A 20975-nucleotide genomic window follows, 5' to 3' on the forward strand; every position below is an offset into this window, starting at 1 on the left:
AAATAGAAATGCATAGTCTTTACATCTGTTCATTTTTGAAAGTGTGTTTGTGGTATGCAAACAAGAGAGCTATTTATTGAATTCTGTTCCTTCAAATAATTTGAAATTAGCCGTTTTCATTCAACTGATTATATACCTTTAAATGAAAATTTGTTCTATATAGAGAAATAAAGTCCAGTGTGCATAACCAAAAATGATGTTTCAAGGCCATTTGTCAGGTCAAAACAAATATGTTTAATAGTTTTGAATTTGAATATGATGCTTTGTTGATTAGCCAAGAATCCATATAACACAAAATTGAGATAACAAGACAATACATAACAAAGTAAAAGGCAAAGATAATAGGAACTACAATTCATATTTCTGTTTCACCCCTATAACTTACCCCAATCAGATCCAAGTATGCAGTTCTTAGTTGTACGGAACTATTTTATTCGTTTATGATGGCAGCTTTTATTATGATGTCATATAATTGGAAAAAAATAGAATTTGGAAGATGTCAGGAAGGATTAAATTGAGCAACTTGATAAGAATGAGAGAAAATACAACAGAAAATATATTAGAATACATGATGATATTAGTACACTGATTTAAGGTTTATATGTTGCAGCCACACCTTTTGTGAGAAAATGTCTTTATATTTTATGTTCACTATATTTACTGTTTTAGGGACAGATCTTCCTGGGGAAAATCTTAACTATGTTGTCACCAACTAGGCACATAATCAAGCAATCAGTCAATACTGGTTGTAACTTTATATATATTTGTAGTATTTTTAAACAAACACAACATTATAACAAGTAAAAACAATTAAATACAGAACTTCAATATACAAAAATCTATGGAAGTTTAGAATAGGAATCCCAATTTTTTTGCCCATTTTCTTACAAAATTTTCTTACACAAAACTATAGTTGTAGTCAGCAAACAAAAAACACCAGGGGAATACAAACAAAGCATTGGGCGGCACCACTTGCCATGACTGTGTCTTGTCCCTGGAGAGAAAGTTGGGCACCTGGGCTTAGAATCATTTGTTTTTAGTACTGAGGGATGCTGGTTTTCATGTGCTTTATTTTCTCTGTGAGGATGAAATAACTTATAAATAGAGCTTTGCTTTGAAGCTTTTTGTGTTTCCTTTGGCAGAGATTTTGTTTAAACACCATCCAGCATGAGTGGTTCCGTATATCAAGCCAAAAGTCAGCTATTGCTGCCATGGTTGGGGACTACATAGCTACTTTTGAAGAGGCTTCTCCTGCAGTCCTTAGGCAAATCATCAACATGGCAGATGGAAATGGCAACACGGCTCTTCATTACAGTGTCTCCCACTCTAACTTTGAAATTGTGAAACTGCTTTTAGATGCAAGTAAGTTGGCTAGTCTGAATTTTGGGTGGTTCCTTGTATATAGCAATAGCAATAGCAATAGCAGTTAGACTTATATACTGCTTCATAGGGCTTTCAGCCCTCTCTAAGCAATTTACAGAGTCAGCATATTGCCCCCAACAACAATCCGGGTCCTCATTTCACCCACCTCGGAAGGATGGAAGGCTGAGTCAACCTTGAGCCGGTGAGATTTGAACCGCTGAACTGCAGATAACAGTCAGCTGAAGTGGCCTGCAGTGCTGCATTTAACCACTGCGCCACCTCGGCTAGATATGTTGTATCTAGAACCAGCAAAATATTATGCTCCGTTGGCCTCTAAATATAGGAGGTTTTAGTAATAATTAATTTGTCATATAGAGTTTAGAGTTTATTGTTTAGAGTTTATTGGGATTAGATATAGTCACATGAATTAAATTGATTTTGCATTTGAGCTATTGTCCCTTCGGAAATTCTTTCTTTAGTTGCTAAGAATTCTGTTCCTAACTACAGTACTTCTTTAGTGGTGATAAGGCCCTTCAAAAAACCCACCATTCTTTGACACCTCTAAGCCATTGAGTTAAATACATGCAAATATGTCATTTCTGGAAGCCTTAGAAATGTAAAAAGCTTTGCTAAAATATTTATGTAAGAGAGTAGAATAAAATGCAGTGATTTTTTAATGTAAAGTTAAGGACTGTTGATTTGTTTATGAGATCTTCCCTACTAAAACTTCCCTCTGTACCTGAAATTCTGGCCAGAAACTGTTACTTGTGGCAGTTCATAGAATTTTAGAATAATTGCCTTTAAGTTTACTGTCTGTAGCCATTGCATAAACTGTGACTTTGTGCCCTCTTTCCAGCCCTCCTATCACGCAAACTATAAAGAGGGAGTTGTTCTCTCTCTTTGGCTGAAGAACCATCCCTGTCTCTTTTTTCTCCTTTTCAAATTCTTCTGAATCATCTTCATTATGTAAGCAATTGCTGCACTTGGACAAGACTGCTCTGATAATAGTTGATTCAGTTCTTTTGCACAATTGTATCTTCTGGGCTTTCAATTTTCTCAAGAGATTCTCTCATGATTTTTTTTTTGCAGATGTCTGTAATGTAAATCACCAAAACAAGGCTGGCTATACACCAATTATGCTGGCTGCCCTTGCAGCTGTAGAGGCAGAAAAAGACATGAAAATAGTGGAAGACCTCTTTGCCTGTGGAGATGTGAATGCAAAAGCTAGCCAGGTTGGTCGGCTGCTATCAATTTCAGTCATTCAGAGGCTGGAAGATGCAGCCGGAATAATAAAAGAGCCTTCCCTAACTTGCCACCACTGCTCATGCAGCGGGACGGAGGAGTTTGGGGGGATTGTGGGAGCTGGGGTGTTACCTGCTTTAGGAAAGCTGCAAGAAGAACAATCATCTGGCTTGTAAATACAATAATTCCATTACATCTTTTTTTTTAAAAAAAAAGATTTGAAATAATTTTCCAACCTGTGCATTTTGTTGCCTGACATTGAAAGAAATCATACATTTCAACTATAAATTTTTTTTTGGGGGGGGGGGGAACCCTTTGGTTTTATTTGCAATTCCCTTTTACTGTTTTTAGAAAAGATACATAATAAATAAAATTAGTGAAACTGTAGCTATGCAAATCCATCACTGCTTTATAAGATGTGCTTCACACATTTGTATTTATACTATTGGAGATGTCCAAAACATTTCTCAAGGGGAAGACCAAGTAATGTCTTTTAGATAAGGTCCTCACAACGTATCCTGTTCAGCAAACTTTTTTTCACTGGAGGCCTAACGCTGCACAAGGCATAGTACAATTTGAAATCTAAAGTACAAGACCCTGATTGGTATCGATGATTAATTTGGTTAATATTATCTAGAAACCTTCTATCTTCACTTTCAGTTTTTCTTTAAAAGTACATTTAGAAAGAAACCAAATAAATGGACATCCGTGAACATTATTAATATAAACTGTTTAAAATGCTGAGGAATGAATTGCCTTATAGGAAACCTTAGAGGGAGAAAATGGCTGCCTGTCCAGAACTGAGTAGAGTTTGTATGAAACTCTGATATTACATGTATTCTCTATAAGTATGTATGACAGATTCACATTTAAGAATATGATATGATTTAATTGGGTGTGCAAATTGGGTGTGCTGTTGTTCTCTGTTCAGTAGAATTCTCTAAGAGATTCTGTTTGCAAATGAGGGGGGCTCTCCTCTGATTTTGGGTTTTTTTCTCTCCCCCCTCCCCCTGCAGGCTGGTCAGACTGCTCTGATGCTTGCTGTGAGCCATGGGCGAATAGATATGGTGAAAGCTCTGTTGGCTTGTGGTGCAGATGTCAACATCCAAGATGATGAGGGCTCCACTGCTTTGATGTGCGCAAGTGAACATGGGCATGTGGAGATAGTCAAACTTTTGCTAGCTCAGCCTGGATGTAATGGTACCCTGGAAGACAATGTGAGTTGTTTGCTTATTATTTGCACTCTACCCTTATTTTGTACAATTCAAGGCTGGGTATAAAATGCTCCTTACCTCCTACTTTTCACAGAGCAACAAAGTTTGTGTGGTGAGTTGGGTTGCAGGAACAACTGCCAGTTTTCATATTAAGGGAGAATTAGATAGAGCTCGAGATCTTCCAGTTGCTAGTCCTGCGTCTTAACCACCACCACCACACTGGCTTTCAGTTGCCTCCAAACACTCCCATTAGCTCATTACATTACATGTCATCATGGCTGAATCTATTTTAGGGTGGAAGTAAGTAGACTGAAAATATGCATCAGATATGCTTGCTTAAAATTTAGCGGTCATTAAAATACTTGAATTTTGCTCGGTGGCCAGTTACACGCAGATGCACCTGGCATTTGAATATGAAGCAAACAGAGATGCTTTGGATCTGCTAGAGGCATCGTCTCTGTACTGTTTCTCTTAGTGATGTTGCCTTTTCTCTGAACATATGCTATTTATCTGATTGGATTAATGGAGACTAGCATTTTTAACAATGATACTACTGCACGTTTTTTTTAAAAAGATCTGTAGAGAGCAATTTTGACAAAGGCATAATTCATCAGAAGCCCATGTTATGAAGACCAGTCTCTGACCATCATTTTTTTAATATGAAATGTGCCTTTCAGCTCTGTCATACCTGTCATTTTATTGATAAGAAATCTAACTCAACCTATTCCCTTAAAAATATTTTCCCAAGTTTGAATATTGGCTCAATGTACCTCTTTTTGCTCCTTTTTAGTCAGCATATCTTTTTAAATAGGTAAAGATATTCTATTAAATTTAGATGAAGCTCAGATCATGTGTTAGGTCACAGTTGTTTGATGGATTGGTAGATGACAGAGAGGGAGGTTAGAGCTGAAATAAAAGTAAATGCTCTATTAAAACAATGTCCCACAGTGGAGGCTTTAATTATATTCAACTCCAATGTACCATGGCTGTACATGTCCTCTTCAAAGTACAAGTATGATAGTCATATATGTAAATAAAAAACATCTCTTTAGAAACACTGGAAATTAAGCATAGGTTTCATTTAATGGAAGTTATCACAATCAGCATTTCCTTTTTTTAATTTAAGATTTTCTTTTCTTTTCTTTTTTCTTGCTCTCACTGTCCTGAACTGTTTTGTCTGGAAACAGTCTCAGAATTATTTGCAAGGTTTTTATAGTAATAATCCAGCATCCTGGTTGGGAGAAATTTGAAACCCATGGTGACTGCTGAATTGCTTCATAAAACAAAATCACAGCATTTAACTTGGTTAAAATTAAGTGGGTGTTTTGTTTTTTTTAAGGACTATTATTGTGGCTGATTTATACTACAGGAAATTAACCAGAATAGCTTTTAATATATTAGGGTTGGTATGGATTTTAAAAAAATAATATACACATTTTCTTTTAAATATGTAACTCCTTTAGTCATAACAACAGGAAACTCTGGGAGATGTAGGTTTAGTGTGATTTATTTATTAAGTGTAGGGCATCTAAAAGAGCTCATGCAATCACTGATGTACAAATTTAGTTTAAATAAAGCACGCATGCACGCAATAGAATACAATATAGGAGATAATATATTAAGATAAAACCATAATAAACTCAATATAAGAGCGAGCGGTAGACTTTCAGTGGGATAGATGTTATAATTCAGTATCTAAAGAAGCTAACCATATAACTGGTATGGCTGTGATAAAATCATCCCAGATACTTTGAAAATTCCTGAAGAGACATTCTTGAACTATGGAAAGTGATTATCTATAAAGACGAACATGTTTTAATCTCATTATTTTTTTTTCTTAAGGATGGCAGCACAGCACTTTCAATAGCCCTTGATGCTGGGCACAAGGATATTGCTGTTCTCCTCTACGCTCACGTAAACTTTTCAAAAACTCAGTCCCCGGTGAGTGGCATAAGTCGTATTCCATGTACTCTACGATTGATACAACTAGTATCAATTCAACTAGTATATATGGCCGACTGTTGAGAGGATTTCTGTCTCTTAGTATGTTAGTCTTCCACCCTCAGGCTAGAAGCTGCTAGATGATGTTCTTGTTCTTTTTGCTGTCATGGCTATTTATGTTTGTGCTTCTTACTTCTATTAGTTGGAAGCAGAGGTGATACAGTTGACTTGTAGGAAACCAATAGAAGCAGTAATGAGATAAGACTTATAAGTCTTATCTCTAGGGTGCAGGTCATATGCTCTTCAATCCGGATTACAAAAAGGAGCAGTAATCTGTTCTTGTCCCTTTCTATTGCTATTTTTCCCCCCACCATTTTCTATTTCTGGAACTATATCTTTGCAAAACCAACTCCTACGGCCACACTTTTGAAAGCATGTGGTGTATAACTCTTTTTGCTTCAAGTGTATATTCAGAAGTGCAGCACTGATCCAGCATAATAATTCAATATACTGAATGGTTCTGTGGCTTTGTGTTCTAAAACTATACTAATACATCCTTTTCTTTTCAGGGAACGCCAAGGCTTGGAAGAAAGCCTTCCCCCAGTCCTACTCACAGAAGCTCATTTGATTGCTAATGCACCAAGATGTATAAAAACTGCCACATCCTCTAAGCTGCTAGTGATTACTGTTTTACAGTGACAGATATTGAATGTAATAGTCATGTGCCTGTACTCACCAGCAAATTGAAAGCCAATATTTAGAGCTAAGGTAGCCTCTATAAGAAAAAGGTTAAGAAGCGCTCTTGCGGATAAGAGAGTGTTTACACGTGATGTGGCTGTCAGTTGATACTTCAGATCAATCCTCACCACTCGGATCAGTCAAACTCATCCATACGGCAGAAACTGTTTAGGTTTCCAACAAGATGAAAGTATCTGATACGATTACAGTTTGCTGGATGGATGACTTGCTGTATGGGAACAGCTGTCATAAAGGAAAGGGTCTCTGCTGCACCATAGATCATATAAAACCCTAAAGTCCCCTTTTGCTCCTATTTTCAGCTTCCAGAAAATAGCCTATCTTTGCTGCCGAATATATCTTGCTGTTACCTACATACAGTTATTTAAGCTAGCTATTTGGTTATGACTCTACTGTATTACTTTGTAAAGGTATGTTCTCTATATATATTTATATTTGCTACTGTTGGGATGTTGGCAAGAACTCTTTTATTATACATATCATTCCAAAATGATTCTGATTGTTGTTTGAATGCTTTTTTTTAATTTAAAAAGGGATAATTGCTTAAATTTGCCCTTTGGAATGTCAGCTGGTGGCTTCATGGCTTAAACAATAGAAGATAAGTTATGGCCTGAATTGGCTAAATAAATTGTTGCTACCAATTTGTGTAGCTTTTCTATAACAGAGTCAGTATTTTTGAGACTTTGAATTCCAACATAACCAAAATAATACTTTACACATAATTATTATTATTACATTTTTATTAACTCCATGATCCCTAAGATGTTGGAAGATGCTATTCTCTAGTCAATGCAAATGTAGTTCTGGGCACCTAGAATGCTTTTTTTCTTGCCTTGTTCTCTGCATCATCTGCATTTTAATGTTTGAAGTGCCTTAGATTCTTGCCATATTTTCAAAATAAAAATTATTTAGCTTATATGCCTTGGGCTTTTTATTGTTGGTTTGTTTGGGTTTTTTGGGGGGGGGGGATTTATAGAACTTGAAAACTGGAAAAACTTTTTAAAAATTTCTGTTTGGTTTACATTGTATCAATAATACACATTAAATTTGAAAGCTAGAAACTACAATTTAAAAGGAATTTAAATTGAATGAATCAGAGTCCTGTATTTTAACAGATAAAAATAAAAGTATTTCATTAATATTTTCCAAAATCCAAATGAATGACATTTTAACATGTCTTTTAATTTTCATAGAATCTTGTAAAACAGACAAAGGGGAAGCACTAGAACATTGGTTCAGGGGAAATATGTGACACAGTATAAAATAGAAGTATTGAATCAAATGCAAAATATTAGTTCAAATCAGCAATAGCCAATTTAGCTGAGAAGCACCAGAAAATTATTCCAGAATACTATCCCAATTACTGAACACAACACAATAGAGAAATATCAGACATTTTACAGATTAGTCTACAGTGATACCACTTCCCTAATCTCATATCTAGATGGTCTCTTGACAAGGTGCCCAGGAAGACACATCTGAAAATTTACTTTTTCCCATCAAACTTTTAGTTATGCATTTTAGCCTATTTCTTTCATCTACAATTAAATCATAGTGAATAGCTTTTATTGTGGGCTGACTTAACACTTACCATTATGGGTCTAGGACCAGGATGGCAAACCTATGGCATGGCACGTGGAGCCATTTGTCAGGGCGCATGAGGCCTCGAGTGCAAAAAAAGGGAGTGAGCGCCTGTCATGCGTGCATGCGCGCTGGGGTGTGAGTTGCACATTGCATAATGGATGCGGCACGTCCATGCACGACCTCCCCCTTCATTCCGCCCGCTTATGGCACGCGAGCCAAAAAAGGTTCGCCATCCCTGGTCTAGGACAACTTCCCGTGGGACAATTCAACACTGCCTTAATAGTTTCATTCAGGTATTTCTATTATTGGTGACTACGTTTTCATCAAAATTATTGTAACTCTTGTACTTCTGTATTGATTTTATTTTATTATTATTGCCACAGTTCCTTCAAAATTAATTTAACTTTTGTATTTGTTGATTTGTTCGGTAGCGAGTAATTGTCCGAACCTACACTATCACTACTAAGTCAAAGGGCAAGCTTACTGCAGTAACCAGGAATCATTCAGATGGGAAATTAAGCAATATAAAATAACTGTTTCTTCCTTATTTTAGTAATCCTCAACACTGTTAACTTTTCCTATCTAAGATGAATCAAAGTGATTTCCTGGCAGATGCCATTGTTTTATATTTGATTATACGAAGATGGAAAGGCAATGTCAGTCAAATACAAGTTTTATTTTTCATTGTAGCATGAAGCCGCCTCAGAATTTTTAGGAAGAAAAATAATCCCAATTTAAAAATCCAGTTGCTTCCTACAGCTAGTTTCTGCTGTGAAATAAAAGTTCTGTTTGATGACCGTAAACACATTGAAAACTCAGGAATCAGAACGATGAACCAGAAAAAAGATATACCCAAAGATTTCTTTTTCATACCAGTCCTTCCAAAAACAATTTGGACATATATAGAATTTGGAAGGACAGATACAATTACTTTGGCCTAACTCTGTCCCATTGTATGTGTTTTAAAATGTCATTTTATTAATGTTTTAAGTCACATTTTAATTGGTAGAATTATATTGTAAACTATTTTGAGATTTGTATATAGGTTATACCAATGTTTCAACCTCAGCGTCTTTTAGATGTGTGGACTTCCAACTCCCAGAATTGCCCATGATATCTGGGGAATTCTGAAAGTCTACACATCTTAAAGCTGACTGAGAAACACTGGGTTATGCAAATGTTTTCCATGAACAAATTCAGCCAACGCTGTCAGGAAACCAAACCTCATATAAAAAAACTTTTTTTTAGCCAAACCATTGTATAGTAGTTGCTAAAGAAAAAACAATTAGCTGGTTTCTCTTTCCATTGAAAGCAATGGAGGAATTAATAATGCAAGTTACCTATGTAGCAAAACCCAAAATAAGTTTGTTTTCTGTGTGTCTTGATAATGCAGAGTCCATTTCTAGTAAGGGATCCAAAGAAGATAGAAGTCCTAAGATTCTTCCAACCACATACAAGGAAAATATTTGCCTGGTTTCCTATCTGGCTATATGCATATTACAGTAACTTATTAGATGATAATTAGTTGCACTTTTTAACCACTGTATCCCCTTTTAAGTAATTGTTTATTATGGAGATACCTTTTTGGTGATTCTGGGACCTCTAGAGTGATATTTGAAGGCCTAATGTTTAGATTGCCCTCCAGCAAAGGAGGTGCCTATATATGGTACAAAGATGAGAAACATAGCAGCATTTAAAACAGCAGCATTTTTCTGTTTGCCATTTCACTGTGAAGAGCAGCTTTATTTAGAATGGATTTGTGGCCAGAAGCACCCTGCCGATTTTCCTCAGGAAGGAAATGGCTAATCATAGGATGTCTGTTTGCTTATTTAAGCACTGTTTGCTTATTTTCAAGATCCAGTTGCTGAAGGGTGTAATCCAGAGACCTTACCAAGCATACAGCACCATTGTGCTGTAACAAAAAATAAACTTGCAAGAGTTGCCAAGAAATTCTTCTAAAACTGAAGGACACATCTGAGAAATTTGGACATACCCTAGAGGGAATAATATCAAAATATTTGGTATTGGGCATTTATTTGGCACAAATTACTTGAAATTTGAGACAAATATAACTATGTACTTTCACTGAAGCTAATCCTCCTTCTAGACAAGATCAAATGGAATGGTAGTCTGCAAAAGTAGACAGTCTTTCCTGATGATGTAATCAACTTTTCAACCTGGGCAAATATTTAATAGCTGCATGGTGGAAAATCATAAAATGTCAACTATTACCATTATGTTTGTCATTGAGAATAGATGATCATCATCCCAGTAGAACAGAAAGAAAATAAAAGGAAAAGCAGATGTACAAATAGTTAACTTCTAATTGACAACATGATTCTGGAGAATTGCAAAAACTTATGACCAGTTTATAAACAGTCTGGATAGATTATAAAAAGACATTTGATTCATTACCACATAGTTGAATCATTAAATGTTTGGAAATAGCTGGTGTCAGTAAAAGCATATTTATTAAAAAAAATGATACAGTAAAATGCAGAATTAGTGGTTGGAAGTGAAAAATATGGGTTTGTCAACCATCACACAGACATTTTCCAGGGTGACTCATTTATCACCTTTATTATTTGTCATTGCCATGATCCCACTTTCAGTGATTTTAAAGAAAACAAATATTGGCTATCAGACAGCAAAAAAAATGCTAATAAAGTCTCACATTTGCTTTATATGGATGATCTAAACTTTATGGAAAATCAGAATTTGAAATCTAGTAAGTGACAAACACTAAGAATTTTAACACAAGTATAGCGATGGAATTTGGCTTTAAAATGTGCTACAGTGTCAATACATTGGGTAAAATCATAACAACGAAATGGAAATGCAAAATAGCCAATAACCTACAATTACAGTTGGATAACATCACACACAGACAAATTAAACTGTGATTAGTAAAGAATACAACCACTGTGAGAAAAGTGCTAAAGCCAAAATTGAGTAGTGGCAACACCATCAAAGCCATCCATACCTGGGTTGTACCTGTGATATAATGCATTGCTGGAATTAACTGGACATAAGCTGAACTGGACAATTTGAACCAAAAAGTAAGAAAACTGATTACTATGATAAGCATTACATCCCTAGAGTGATATTGATAGATTACAGGTAGACCTCAACTTACAGCCAAAATTTCTGTTCTTGAGACATTTGTTAAGTGAGTTTTGCTCCATTTTATGACCTTTTTTGCATCAGTTGTTAAGTGAATCACTGCAGTTGATAAGTTAGTAGCATGGGTTGTTAAGTGAATCTGACTTCCCTCTTGACTTTGCTTGTCAGAAAGTTGCACAAGATGATCACATGATCTTGGGACACAAGGTCATAAATATGAACCAGTTGCCAAACGTCTGAATTTGGATCATGTGATTATGGGGATGTTGCACAGGTCGTCACTTTGAAAAATGGTCATAAGTCACTTTTTTCAGTGCTGTTATAGCTTTGAACAGTCACTAAATGAACTGGACGGCAAAAATGGAGACAAAGCTTTAGTTCAAGTGAAATAGTTGCTTTTTCGTCTTCTCTGTTGAAGAAGAAAAATGTTCATTGACTGATATAAAAGACAGCCAAGAACAAGAATTGATGCAAGTTAAAAATTGAAATTTACTAAATGTGCAGGAAACAAAAAGTGAAAATCATAATCATGTGATAAAAACACAATGTGGGCAAGGATAAGCATTACCTGGTCAGTTTCTACAAAAGCTGGAAGGAGAAAAAGGATAAAGATAAAAATCTGGCAATGGCTTAAAAAACCCTAAAGGCTTGATTTTGGAACATCTGTAAAAATTATCATGTCCCAGTGATGAAAGATTGGTGGGAACATAGAGTTGAAAAATTAGTAAAAAATGAACAGGCTAAAATGTGGGATTTCCTAATTCAGACTGATAAAATAACACACCAGATTTAATTATGGTTGAAAAGAAGAAAGTGAAGGTAATTGATGTAGCAACAGAAAAAGAGAAGGCAAAGAATTGGTGATCAAAAAAGTATTAAGATTTGAAAATTAAAACTGAAAGATTATGGCATAAACCAGCTGTTGGTGGTCCCACTGATAAGGGTTAGGGTCCAAAGAAATGCACAATCATCTGATAATCTATACAACACATACTGCATACTCAGTCTAATTTCCAAATGATTTATCAGGTTAATTTAGGAAATAATTGTATAGCTCTATGGAATCTTTCACTTCTTGAACATGTGGCAGAAATTATAATTAAAATATTTAATCCTAGTATTTATAAATCCCAGAATTGAAAAAAATATACAGTTTATGAAAAATTGTATTAGAGCACCTAAAATACAGTTAAGACCTTCTGTAAACAATTGCTAAAAGATTTCCCAAAAGGATTGCTAAATCTGGACTACTGGCAAGATAGTAAATGACTTTCTCTTAGCAACATTTCAACACTCTTTAGTCTTAATCTGTTCCAAAGGGAAAATTACTGTCAAACAACAGCCATTTCCCCAAGGAGAAGGGAGACCCCTACTGGTGAACATCAAGAAAGCGGTGTTAAAAGAAATTGTATCCCTGTGAATTTTTCCTCCATGTCACCATTATTTGATTTATTTAGATAGGACCTATTAATTGCTATTCCAAAAGATAATGGTGTCCATGTCTCTCTGACAATGTGTGAATTAACATCTATATTTCTAGATTGGCAATATATGCTGATTGGATCTTTAGGAAGCCATAGTCTAAAGTATACAGAGTATCATTTGTAAATCCATTTTTCTCTGAGCCTCTCTGGTGGTTCTCAATTTATTCTAGATGGGAGATTTCACATACTGACATGGGGAATCTTATGGGGTTAGTTATTGTATTTGCCAACTTTAAAAATACTGGATTTGCCTATCCCAATGTGCTTCCCTCTGCATATTTTCAGATTTGTGAACCACACTGGGTGAAATTCAAAGCCAGCTTCTTAAATGTCATAGGCATTAATTTCTGTGTCCCATCTTATATAGGTCTCTGACAGGTAGAGACTTAAATAAGAGACACTATTATTCCTGGAGAAAATCTATCTAGGTGGTTGCTAAGAATTGACACCGATTTAAGGGTGCATAATCCAATGTAATCTGAAAAGCAGGATAAATATGCTTAGAGCACCAGCATCTGTTCCAAATGTCATATGAAAGATGTGACAATGACGTTTGTTTGCTTCTCTGGCTTATTAGATCTCAAGGCTCAGTGCAGCAAAGGGAGATGATTTTTTTAATGTTTTAAATCCTGTTTACTGACATAGACTCTACTGAATATCTGATTATAATCCTTTCTGTTTTAGTGTATGGTAATAGCATGGTGGAACAGGGAGCACTGTCTAATATGTGTTCAGAAAACTTGTTTTCTGATTAAAAATGCATTTTCCATGCAGGTAAGATTTATCTTATAATGGGAACAGACAAGATAAAAATACAGCTACTGTATTTTTCAGAGTATAAAACGGACCTTTTTCCCTCAAAAAAGAGGCTGAAAATCTGGGCCCATCCTATACACTGAATACAGCACTTTTTGCCTCCCGAAACCCCGCCCCTTCATCAAAATGGCCGTGCATAGCCTTTAGGAGGCTTTCAGAGAGGGACATGGAACTTTTTTGCTCAATTTCTCCCCCCCCCAGCCCCCAGGAGCACTCTGAAAGCCTCCTAAAGGCTATGCATACCCTTTTTTTGTCAAAAAACGGGCTCGTTTTTGGGAGGTCTGCAGAATGCAAAAACTTTTTTATTTAATATACCTCTTCAAAATCTTGGTACGTCTTCTACTCCAGTGCATCTCATACTCTGAAAAATACGGTAGTCAAAATAGATACTGTTCACCTCTTTCTCAATATCGTCATGTTAAGGATGACAACATGTTACTATTGATTCATACAGTCATAAAAATACAGATTGTTAAATGATAGCAAGTTTAACAGTGAAGAGTGCTAGGTATGCAATTAAACATGGTGGGTTTTTAGGCTCTTTTTATATACTCAGAATGAGTTCCTGAGCCATGAGGAAAAAATCTTTTTGTTGTTTTTTGCTTAGAGCTCATTTAATACAATTTACAATTAAATCAACCGTAGATTCTTTCTTTTTTGAACAATGTTTAGATGTTGTTTGCTACTGTACCCATTTTACAGATAGAAAAGTAAATGGGAAGGAACGATTATTGAAAATCAATAAGGATTTATTGCCTACCTTTTTAACACAAAATAGTCTTAGTGGACAGCAATTAAATTAACAGTTTTAATTTCTTTTGCCAAAGGAATGAAGTGGGAACAGCATTACCAATCATTCTATTTTCAAGAAAAATAAAGGAAAGCTTTGCTTCGATTTTGATTATGAATATATAGCAAAAGGTACAGACGCACGCACGCACACACACACACAAATAAAATTCAACTTTATTAAATGTACCAAAAGATAGGGTACTGCACACAATATATAATGACACAGATATAATGAAGATAAAATACAAAACGCTAAAATAAAAAAATGCAACAATCCCCAGTATAATTCTAACTCAGGGGTGGGTAACTATAGCCCCTTTACAATATGGCTCAGGAATCCTGGGAGTTGAAGTCCACAAATCATAAAGGGTCATAGATAGTTACCCATCCCTGTTCTAACTGTAGCTAAATAACTAAACTGAATAAATACAAGGTGGTGTGGCAAAATCATCCATATTATCAAAGAGGGGGCCAAAGTTTGCAGATGAAATACATGATTAGTAGAAAATTACAACAGGAAAGCCAAGCTGAGGTGCACCACTCACAATCTCAGACGTTTCTACACTGGTGAAGAAAGAATGGGAAGCAGAGAGGGAGAACTTGTAATCCTAACTTAGGGTAGGATATAATGTTTTAGGCATCACTGAAACTTGGCGGGATGACCCAAATGATAGGAACGTCATCCTGGAAGGCTAATACTAACAGTGGATGTCTTCATAGGAGAAACTTCACAGGAGAAATTTCATAGAAGCGCCAAAGCTTGAACCCAGTGCCAAACCACAGTGACCATAGTTAAGCAGCCATACTGAATGCAGATCAGGAGAAATGTGTATTTGCATTAAGCGGCCAGAGTGGTTTAACCCATGTATTATGTGACCATGGCCAATGGCTGGATACAGATATTGCTCTACGTTTCAGTATTGTTTACTTTGACACTAATCTATATATGTAGGCTTCTTTATCCGCTTTTACTCACAAACATGCAGAAAAGACAAAATACCAAGAGGTGTGTCCATAGGCACTCTGACACCACTCTGTGCCAGACTGGAAATGTAGAGAGCATAGTACTAAGTGTGAGCCCAGCTTTTGTGTCTTAGTTGACAAGCTAGGAGTAAACAAAGCAGAGCTTGGCATGATTATTTATCAGGGTAAAGAGGGAATAAATGAAATAGGCTTTTCATCCAGAAAAGAAACTGTTTAAGACATGGATTGAAGCCCTTTAGCCAAGACATTTTGGCATTAGAAGAGCAGTATTAAACATAGCATTGAGAGGAAAGCATTTGCTTAATCACTTGAAACAATCTACTTATTTCTGACCTTCTCTGCCACAGGGGAAAACTAGCTGTATCCAAAAGGAAATTAAGTATCATAAATAAAAAGGTAGCAATTAATTGTGTAGTCTCTTTTAAAGAGTCCCAAGCTTCCTTCGTCACACTCTGCCAGTTTATCAAATCTAGCTCCATTACGGTTGTCTTCTCTCTCAATTGATGGTGACATTCTAATCAGAAGGCCTCCTATGAACTGGAGTTGGCCTGTGATAAAAGAGCACAAACATATAGAGTGCATATAGGATTCTATCCGTCTTGCATTGTGAATTACAAATGTTCTGAATGTCAGTTTAATGAGTCATGCAGCAGCCCTTCAATGTTCTAAGTCACTGGTCCAATTAATTTTTTCAGTGCCCCTAAAATGAATCGGAGGATCTGTGTCAAGTAATACAGGGGTAGCTTTTGCCTGCCCCTCTGTGTCCCTTTTACAAATCAGACCTAGTCGAGCTTTGAAGCCATGATAAATTAATCAGGTTGATTAACTGGGTCATCGTTTAATATAACGTTCAAAAACTAATTTTCCAAGGAAAAGATTTGCAACATTGGGTCCCTATAGAGAATGTTTATGCAGCACTGTGAAAGGATAATGGTGTGTGAGGGTGGGATGCAGAGGTGGTATTCAGCAGGCTCTGACTAGTTCTGAAAGAACCGGTAGTGGAGATTTTGAGTAGTTCAGAGAACCAGTAAATACCACCTCTGACTGGCCCTGCCCCCATCTATTCTCTGCCTCCAGAGTCCCATCTGATCGGGAGGAAATGGGAATTTTGCAGTAACCTTCCCCTGCCACACCCGTCAAGCCACGCCCACAGAACCTGTAGGAAAAAAATTGAATCCCACCACTGGTGGGATGGGTGTGTTTGAGCGGACGGCCTAATATCTGAGGATGCTTGATGCTGTATTTAGGAAAGGTTTGCTCCTTGTTTATTCAAGAGTTCTGATTGTTTTTCTACTGTTAATGTACTGCAGTACTTAATCTGAGCGGGAGAGGCACCTGCTGTCTGAACAGTCACTGAACTATTTGGGGTAGGCCAGAAACAGTAGTCACTGGCTCATGCATTGCATTAAACTATGGTGGGTGTAACCTTGATTCCCTTTATAAATAAGAGTTGACTGTCTTCATATCTGCTAAGTCATAAACCATAAAACATACATTACTAACTAGTGTGACTAGACTGGCACAACCTGCTAAGTCAAAATGTGAGTTGGTTGGTTTGGATTTAGCTTGTCAGGTAAGCATATTTATAATCTGCATGTCCATCCACGGAATTTCCGATCCTAAGGAGGCAAACCACAAAGGGAATTAGAGGGAGGAACAATTTTATGAAGAAATCTAACTTCTGGCACAATGGGAAGCTTGGCTGAAAGAATAGTTGTGTTAGGAAGTTAAGTGGGCAAGGCAAATTTAACATCAGGATAAAAAAGCAGCATAGTTAATCCTCCTTTCCTGAAGTAAAAGCTTTCTAGGTTATACCAAGTCATTGAAGAAAATCAACTACAAAGGAGACCATAAATGTTAAGAGTTTGCTACAGGATTATACACAAAGCCATCTGAATGTCTTTATGCTCATCACACACAGAGCTCTGTGCTTGTTCCTTGGTCTGTAAGTACATAGGCAGTGGGGAAAGGAGCAAATGAACAAACAGGTCTATATCATCATATACTGCAAGGATGGTGAACCAATGGCATGTGTGCCACAAGCGGAACACGGAGCTCTCTCTGCACACGTGAGCCATCACCCAGCTCAATTTCACTGCACATGTATGCACACCTCCCGCCAGCCAATTTTCAGATCTCTGCCACACATGTGGGAGACAGACATGTATGCGTGGGGAGGGCAGGGGGATCCCACATTCAAGCGTGGGAATGGAGGGGGTGCAGAGGGATGCAGCATGAACCCCTTGTACCCCATCTTTTGTTTCAGGAGGCTTCAGGGAGGCCTCTTAAGACCCAAAACAGGGCATGGGAGGACACGCCCTCCCTGCGGCCTGTTTTTGGTCCCAGGAGGCTTTAAGGAGGATTGCTAGGCCCAAAACGGGGAGGGGGGTTCGTGTACATGCACAGGGGGAGCACAGGGGGGATCTTGCGCATGTGTGTTGGGAGCATGGGGGTCATGCGTGCATGCACAGGGGGCGGGGCTCATTGGGTGTGGGCACGTGCGCTTGTCACACGCACGCAATTTCAGCATGCAAGGACTAAAAAGTTAGCCATCACTGATATACTGTAAATGTTACAACTGACATACTTGCATCAGATGTCAGGAAGAAAGTGTGTAAAGTGGCCTTTGTGTGACAACATGAACATCTGTATATCATTTTGCTACCCTTGTACAATCATTTGCACCAAACTTAGAACTGTTGTTCCCTGGAGCCGATCTGAGGGGCATGGGGACTGATGACAGAGAATAATCAATTACTAGACAGGAGGAACTAGGTTTGTGCAGGAACATTTATAAATAATTATGATGTCAAAGAACCAACCCACGGGGGTGGGATCTTGCACTTCATCCTATGTGACCAATAGTAAAACAAACCAGAGGTTCCCTTCCTCTCTGGAAAATCCCAAATAGCTCCAAAGAACACTTCTGAATTTGGAAAGTGAAGTCCAGAAATAATTTCTTTACAACATAGTGTTGGATTAAAAATAAATAAAAGCACCGTGCGTAGCTTCTAGCTTCTGACATCTTTTCCAATCACTTTACCAGCAAGAGCTAAAGGAGGCATCTGTATTTTCTTCTGTATAATGAACATGTTATGTCTGTATGTAAACTTAAGTTTTCTCCATTCATTGTGCCTGTGTTCTTATATACGTACATATTGGTAGTCCTTGACTTACAGCCATAACTGAGCACAAATTATGACTGCACCTGATTTTACTGTTTTTTTGGCAGCCGTTTTTAAGCGAAGCCATTGTTCACAATGGTAATTTTCTTTTTGCTGGAAACAGGATATGAACACCGATTTTCATCAAAAAAATCATCATAAATCAGAGTCATGTGATCATAGGATGCTGCAGATGGCCTTAAATGCGAGCCAGCAGCTGAGCATCCAAAATGCAATCATTTACCCATGGGAAAGGGCAGCTATCTGAATTCTGGCTCAGAAATACATTTTGGGGTGGGTTGCTGTAACTTCGAAAAGTTGCTGAGAAACTGGACTACTCGTGTGTATATATACACATATGCAACAAAAAGCACCAAGTGACCAGAACACGCTTTGCTCTTCATCATGTGAGCAGGAGGAGAGGTAAAGGCACTATTAGAATGGACAGCATTGTGAGCACCTGCTGAACTGCTTCTTGCAGGATCCATTATGTGCCATCAAGTCAGTGTCAACTCTTAGCAACCACATAGATAGATTTTTATCCATGACATTCTGTCCCTGCTTTTTTAGGTTTTCCAACAGTGTTGCCATTCGCAGTGTGACTGAATCCTTCCATCTTGCTGTTGGCTATTCTCTTCTTCTCTTATTTCCACCTTTCCCAGCATTATAGACCTCTCCAAAGAGCTACATCTTTGTACACTGTATCTTAGGGGTGTCAAACTCAAGGCCCACGGCCCAGATACGGTCCACGAGGTGCTTAGATCTGGCCCACGGGGCTGGCCTGGAAACAGCAAAAGACTGGCCCGCGGTGCCTCTGTCAGTGAAAAGGAAGCTTGGGGGCCTGCACACACACACCCCTGAGCCCCGTTTTCATTGGCAGAAGGCTAGTAAAACAAACTAAAAATGAAACAAAAAGAGAAATGTATTTGAACATGCTAAAAAGGATTGAAAAGAGAAAGGGAAAGACAAAAAAAGAAGGAAAGATGGGAAGAGAGCAAGAAAGGAAAAATAAATAAAGAGGGGAAGGAAGAAAGGAGAAGAAAGGAAAAAGAAGAGAAGGGTGGGTGGGAGGGAGGGAGGATTATAATGAATGATGGGAGATCTCAGGGAGCCTTAGCACTTGGCAATCACAGATGCTTTTGACATGACTGAGGGCGAACTGGTCACGTCCACCCACAGGCCTCCGAGGTCAAACACAACTTTGATGCAGGCTTCAATGGAGTCTGACACCCCTGCCATATTTGAATAGTCTAATTTGAGCCTGGACATTTGTGCCTCAGGTCAGAACTCTGGGTTGTTTCATTCAATGATCCATTGGTTTGGGTTGTTTTTTTTTGCCATCTATGGTAATGTGTTCTCAGGCATCTTCTTCTCCAACACTAAAATTCAAAAACACTAATACTTTTCTCACTCTGCTTGCCCCATGTGCAACTTTGGGCTCCACAGTGTCAGAGGAAATACTGAGACTTGCACAATTCTGATCTTTTAAGATTCATTGGGCAGATTTTCTGGAATGTGTTTCTCCACAACCTTGGCTTGATCCAACCTATTTTCTCTGCTTATCTTACTGGTTCCAATGTGATCTCGTTCTGATTTTTGGATAATTACTTTTCTGTTCGATGGTAGTGTCTATTCTGGTTTCATTGGCCACGGCCTCAATTGGGGCCAAGTGTCACCGTTCCAAGTTTGGCCAGCAAAGGAAGAGACCACGTTGAAGGATTCAACATAAATATTTACTGGACTTGGCTCAGCATGCAGTGAGTACAAAAACAAAAATGCTTCTAGCCAGCATCACTGGCTTCTGGCAGCCAGCTTATTATGAAGGCATGGCTCTCTGCAGGCTCCAGCAAGCCTGGATTCATGGCCTCTGATCCGGCTAAAACTGTCTCTCTCCTGAACCTCTACCAGTGTGAGTTCATTACAGCACCCAATACCTGACACCCAACTGTGTGCCCCCTCCCCCCTCCGTGATATGTGGCAACTCCGACTCTCGGACATTGACACCAAGCTCTTGGCGCACCCCAACATCCACCCACCCTGCCAGGAGGGTGAAGAGCCCCTGCAAGGCACCACAGCCGAGGTGTGTCCCAGCAGCAGCTGGGCCAGCAGGCAAGACAGGTGGAGAATGGGGCATGCCAAGAGCTTGGCCTGTTGAAGCCGTGAACAAGTAGACAATGGGATGGAGAGGGTAGGGCCAGCGGTAGCTGCGCTTCCATTCCCGTTGGGCCCTGCACTTGCTGCTTCCTGCACTTAAAAAAACAAGACCTCCCCAAAAATAAGCCTGGGTGCTTCTTTTCAAGCCCAAAAGAAAATAAGACAGGGTCTTATTTTTGGAGAAACACGGTATTTGCATCTTAAGTGACTTTACCTTTACAAAACGTATGCTTAAAATTATATTAACATTTGTTCTTAGCAATCTATGTGACTTATATAAAATAGTGATTTTCCCACAATTATATGAGGGGTTTATTTTCAGATCCTGGACTACTGGACTAAGAGTGTCTATGACAGTT

The 20975-nt window shown here is 37.9% G+C and overlaps 1 protein-coding gene across 2 annotated transcripts in view; it reads left to right on the forward strand.

Annotated features, from left to right (window-relative positions):
- Positions 1 to 7431, forward strand: part of KANK1 (KN motif and ankyrin repeat domains 1) — a 150360-nt gene extending 142929 nt beyond the window's left edge. For both annotated transcript variants that reach the window (XM_087716016.1, XM_087716017.1), the window contains 5 exons: positions 1143 to 1362; positions 2452 to 2594; positions 3621 to 3821; positions 5661 to 5759; positions 6329 to 7431. In XM_087716016.1, the coding sequence (XP_087572142.1) occupies positions 1143 to 1362; positions 2452 to 2594; positions 3621 to 3821; positions 5661 to 5759; positions 6329 to 6394 (729 nt within the window). In that variant the 3' untranslated portion in view covers positions 6395 to 7431. The remainder of the gene's footprint in view (positions 1 to 1142; positions 1363 to 2451; positions 2595 to 3620; positions 3822 to 5660; positions 5760 to 6328) is intronic.
- Positions 7432 to 20975: the final 13544 nt, after the last annotated feature.

The sequence above is a fragment of the Thamnophis sirtalis genome, unplaced genomic scaffold (genome assembly GCF_051295495.1).
Source record: "Thamnophis sirtalis isolate CommonGarterSnake01/CBP01778 unplaced genomic scaffold, rThaSir2_p1.2 scaffold_5, whole genome shotgun sequence".
Taxonomy (NCBI): Eukaryota; Metazoa; Chordata; class Lepidosauria; order Squamata; family Natricidae; genus Thamnophis; species Thamnophis sirtalis.